The sequence below is a fragment of the Cupressus sempervirens genome, chromosome 6 (genome assembly GCF_028749045.1).
Source record: "Cupressus sempervirens isolate cs-2001-9-10 chromosome 6, ASM2874904v1, whole genome shotgun sequence".
Classification (NCBI taxonomy): domain Eukaryota; kingdom Viridiplantae; phylum Streptophyta; class Pinopsida; order Cupressales; family Cupressaceae; genus Cupressus; species Cupressus sempervirens.
This window is the reverse complement of record NC_143123.1, coordinates 93,149,323-93,154,941: the sequence shown is the minus strand read 5'-3', so window position 1 is coordinate 93,154,941 and position 5,619 is coordinate 93,149,323. Positions and strand designations below refer to the sequence as shown.

Sequence of the window (5,619 nt, the reverse complement as noted above, 5' to 3'; positions counted from 1 at the left end):
AATACATAACAATTAATGAACATTAATGCTATTAAAAAAAACAAAAAATGTATGGGCAGGAAGAAAACGTGTTTGAACAAGTGCAAAAAGATATGTTAAAATCTGAATTTTCAATTCAAATGAAATTGACAAGTGACTCGGACATTATACCCACCCCACCCAGGCAATCAAAATACACGCAACATACAAAACAAACACCAGGATCAAGGATGGCATCTTTTTGTTTGTTTTAATCTTCTCCTTCCCGTTCGGATCGTTACACCTATTTATCTGCCCCCAATTCGGAAATGTCTCGTAAGATGGAGATCCCCAAATGGCAGGGCTGTGTAGAAAGCAAGGTCATGGCCCCGCCGGAGATCGTTTGGAAGACGGTAAGTGATTTCTACGAGATTCAGAAGTGGTTTCCCGGCATGAAATCATGCGGAAGAGTGGAAGGAGCGCCTGAAAAGGGAGTGGGATCTGTTCGGTGCTGTGTAACAGACCTGCCAACAGATGAGGAGGGAAGCGGTTCTTATGCGGTAGAGGAACTCATCGCTCAGGACGATGTTAAACATTGTTATACTTTCCGCATCACAGACACTGATAGGCCGAGCTTTCAGGGCTACGAAGGTACCTTTGAATTGTGTGAAACTGGGGAGCATGGCAACTGTTTGTTTAAATGGTCGTTCCAGATGAAGCCCATTGAAGGGCGTTCCAAAGAGGAGACTGAGGGCATTATGAAATCTATTCTTGCACCCATTGTCAGCAATTTGGAAAAGCTCGCTTCTTCACAATAACCATTTCGATTTTCTGTTTGTGGATATAGGTTTTGTTGATTTTATCCCCGTGTGTTTTGCTGGCCTGTCTGGTTAGTTGATGTTTGCTTTTATGGGTTTTTGGTCATTTGGTTTTACGTTTGTGAGCTACGCACTAATTGGGCATTCTCATCTTCTTAATCTTCTTTGATGATGCTGTCATGGTATTATCTAAATGTCCTAAATGGTAAATTGTTAATATCAAAATAAGTTAATTGTCTTCTCAACATTTGAAGGGGTACACAAGATTTTGGTAGATCAATGTCGTATTTTATTTAGTTGATTTTGACTAATGAAATCAAATGTGCAAGATTGATCTAGAATATGGATGAAAACTTACTGGAAAGTGTTGCCTTTATCTTTTAGATATATTGAATTTTACATGTAGGGGAAGAGCAATAGTAAGTGTCTACATTCCAAGAACCGTACACTCTACATGCACTTGACCCCCAATTAACAACTTGAAAGAAATGGAGGAAATGATAACTAGAAGTTCATTTATAAATATATCAAATATCAAGTAACTACCAAATTTGACTTCTAATAATGGATCTTTTTTAATGATTCCTAGGACATTTGTGCATAAGTATTGACAATTTTTTGAATGATGCTAATACACTTGTGTGTAAGTATAAAAGAAATTTTGAGGTTGTTGTATTCCACAATTATTGAGACATTGTTAAGTAGGTATCATACAACACTTTGAAATGACCACTTTTGTACTCTTGTGCATCTAATAGATCCACAATGTGTGGCATTACTATACAAAAGATAGAATAATTGGTATAAGTAATTTAAGCACATACAAAGAAAACTAATGACTAATCCAAATTTGATTTTTCATTTAGAATTTGTAGGTGTAAAAAGTTAGCTATCATGGCTACATTTATGTTTGCCCCGTAGAGACAATGTTAAGTAGCTTGCTGACTTGATGGGTGAATAGGTTCCACGAGATAATATCCCTTATTGAACTAAACTAGTGTTAATGAGGAATTTTGAAGATAAATTTCTAGACATGAAGATCAACCTATATGATGATACATACTCAATTCCTTTGTTGTCCTTTAAGAATTGAAATGTTGCTCAAGCAATCCAGTTAATTAAATTATGTACAGCAGAATTCTTCAACTATAATCCAATAAAACTCATTGAACAAAATGTGTTCTAGATCTAGGTCAACTCATAAGAGATAATGAAAGTGGGTAGGAAAGTTGATATTTGAAGAAATAATAACTTGAATTTGGGCCATTGCATACCAAATGCTAAATTTTTAGTATTTCCCTACTATTCCCATATGTTTATTAATGTGTTGCCATATTATGATATTTACATCAAAGGAGAGATAAAATTAGAAGGCATACTCATATTTTGGCTTCATTTCATTGTGTGTGAGAATATAACACAAGCATTGTTGCAAACTATATGGACATTAGATCAATAATATGAAAATGATTTTTCAAATGCTAATATTAATTTATGGATCATTTGAAAAAGATACAATTATTCTCCTTAGAATGAATGCTCTAGCAAAACTTGTAAAATAAATAATAATGTTCAACGAGTCTATGTACAAGTTGTTTAAACTATCCATTAAAAACGAGAAGATTGGGGATAGGCTCTACTCTCTTATAACATAGTATGAAAAATCTTAAGTGATGAGGAAACATAATAAAAATTTATGTGATGTGATCTACAATACAACTCCACATCAAGTACAATAATGGAAAAAAAATTCAGAATATTGTCTTTATTTACAATGAGGAAAAATCACTTTCTGATTATCTGCAATATGAACCATGAAAAGTATTATCAATTATATATACCACCCCTTCTATTGGGTGTAAGAAAGAGGTCATGGAGGTTAAATTTGGCCTTGATTTTAGGTTTTATCTTGACAGATTAACCCTTATGTTTGTTTGCAAGGAGGGAAGGTCGAGGTCATTGTAAGGACACTAAGCTCGATTGTGTCCTTGAAGATCATTTGGTCTAGAGGTCAACTCCTCTAAGTTAGCCCTTCTCACATTCCTCTAGTTGGAAAACGACTTCGTTTTTGCACTCATTCATGTCTTCGAAAATATTACACTTCTTGAAAAGCTAGTGATTTTGTGGGAAAAAGAAGTGTGGAGGAATCTTGAAAAGGATGCAGTGGCCAGTAGAAAAGGTTCAATATATCTATTATAAATAGGTTCATTTTTATTTTCTTTTATTCAAATAGTCAACATTATAGCAGTGGGTTAAAGTTCAAAGTGCAAACCAATTCATCAAGTACTATCGATAAATCCATTCACAAGAATGTCAATAAAACAACATAACACATCTAAATAATAGAAATATACAAAACATAAGTAAGAATTTTTCCATCTATCAATATGCATGATACATTTTGATTCATTGGTAATTACAAACCTTAATGAAAATGGAGCTAAACAAATTCATCCATTTTTCCCATGATTCTTTAAAAAAATGTTAATGTGATGCATCCATGTGTTTTCAACAATTTCTCTCTCAAAGTAGTTATTTTTAACTTATCCATTTTAGATCATGCCAAAGATACTTCAAAATAACTATGTCATGCATGTAACCTCATTCAAGCTAAAGGTATCTACAACTTTAGAAGCTTTAAGAGAACATATTTAAAATGCCAACAATCAAACTACATCTCATAGAAATTGGTCAAATATAAATAGATTTAAAATAGAATCATATGAATTTCTATGAACTATCACAAGGACACGTTATATTTTCTTCTTCGCTCATCTTGAGATATTTTATCCAATTATAACAAACATTAATACATTTTTTTTATTGGGTTATATGGAGGAAGATTCCAAGAAACATAATGCAATGATCATGACAACTCATTATTTTTCAAGGTCTACAATCCTTTACTAAAGATGGCTTCTCTAATGCTGAAACATATAAAACCAACAATAAATAATAAATTTCCCATGTGCAAACTCTAAGAATATATTTTAAGAGAATAAATTTGAGTCATAGGTTGATTCCCATCATGTAAAGGTTTTTTAACAAAGGAACAAAAAAAGAAAATGGATGGAAAATATTAATTTATTAGTTAGAATTCATGTTCTTCACACAACATTGAAAATTATACAACCCTACTATTGAAATGATTTATAACTTGAACACAAGAGAAATGTTAGAATGAGCTTTCTACTCCATCCACTAGCATAGATGCATTGTCAAAAATGTGAATGTGCAAATTATGCAATGAATGTTACTCTGGCATGCATGCCTCTTCAACATATTGCATCCCGATTTGAAATAGATGTGCTCATGAAAAAGGGAGACATCTATTTACAATGTCTAATAATATGGACCCAGGAAAACAACTAGATAAAGTAAAAATCTAACCCAAGTTGAAGAGATGTTCATAGTATGAGTAAATCCCATAGTGCAAGTAATCCATGCTTGTGGTGGAAAATACAAATATTGTGGTCACACGATTATCTTTCCATGAGACATTAAATCAATAGTGAAATACCTCCCACACATAATTATGGATTTGGATATCTTAACAATTCAAAGACTCCACACCCATAGAACTTACTATGATTGCTATGTAAGTAGGATTTTTGTTTGTGTTGCATTACAATATAAGATCAAATATGACCCATATTATAAGGATGTTCTAATAGGCATTGAATCTTTACAAAAAATCTTCAATACAACTAAAGATATTTCAAGCATACTTCATACTATTGATGTTGATAATGAACATGAGCTCTCAACTTACTAGAAATAGACAATGTGAGATAGATATCATCAATGAAATAATACAAATTTTATATGTAAATGACACAATTATTCATTGGTCAAAGCTTGATCCTTCTCCAATAAGTGAATACAATATTGAGGGACTTCTAGATATTGCTTTTCCAACACTCTTCCCAAGTGGTGTTGCAATACCAATGCAACCTCACCATCGATAAGTAATGATGCATGAATATGTATTGCACCTAATGAGATACCATGATAGTAGATTTGGCAGCTAGCCAAGGTTATGTTATTTTTTACTAAATCTAATGATGATACATAAAAGTTAGGGGCTCTCCTATGTATTTTTCAAGAAAAATATATACAACTGCACCCCAATGACAATTGAAAGCCTTCTCTTGCACATACAACAATTGCCCAACACTCAATTTGTCGAAGAATTGATTCATTTTGGATCCTTCTAGAGGGAAATCTGTGCATATTGGGGTAAACATTATGGTGAGCTTTCAAATGTGATCAACTAGATAGGAACTACTACTCTTTTCTTCATGTTTAGTCTGGAATATACTAAATGGCTTTAATTACAATAACGCTTTCCAAATGGTCTTCAATCTATCCTTCAAACCAATGAAGAATACACAAAAAACCTTATTAGTAACCCACATATCACTTCCCTATTCTTGCATCAAATGTTCATAATATTCCATGAAGAAGTAATAGAAAAACTCTTTTGTGTGATAGATTACTAGTATAGATATCAGTGGCAACATCGGGGATAAGGACTCATTTGTATTCTTGGTGCACCTAACATAAAGAAACTTGACTAGAAGAACCATGAGGAAGTCGAAAGAGTGAGGTTGTTCTTTGAAAAATAGGTGAATGCATGGAATCCTTGCATTCCATCTTGTAGAAACAACACATAACATTAATCTTTGCAAGAACATCCTTTCTTGTTGGAAACACATGTTATATTCTCTAGAGATATGTGTGTTGACTATGAGAGTTAATTAATTGTCTACAATGACACATGCAATGTACCAAAGAAACATGCTTACACAAATGAGGTACTATTTTAGAGTGTCACTACAAA

The 5,619-nt window shown here is 32.9% G+C and overlaps 1 protein-coding gene across 1 annotated transcript; it reads left to right on the top strand.

Moving 5' to 3' along the window:
* Positions 1 to 248: 248 nt before the first annotated feature.
* Positions 249 to 1,021, top strand: LOC149551364 (uncharacterized). Its single transcript, XM_089789673.1, has one exon. The coding sequence runs from the start codon at positions 288 to 290 to the stop codon at positions 774 to 776; it is 489 nt and encodes a 162-aa protein (XP_089645799.1). The 5' UTR covers positions 249 to 287; the 3' UTR covers positions 777 to 1,021.
* The last annotated feature ends 4,598 nt before the right edge of the window (positions 1,022 to 5,619 follow it).

Bases quoted from the DNA above. Each gene is read 5' to 3' on its own strand.
- LOC149551364 (XM_089789673.1), top strand. From the start codon at position 288: ATGTCTCGTAAGATGGAGATCCCCAAATGGCAGGGCTGTGTAGAAAGC.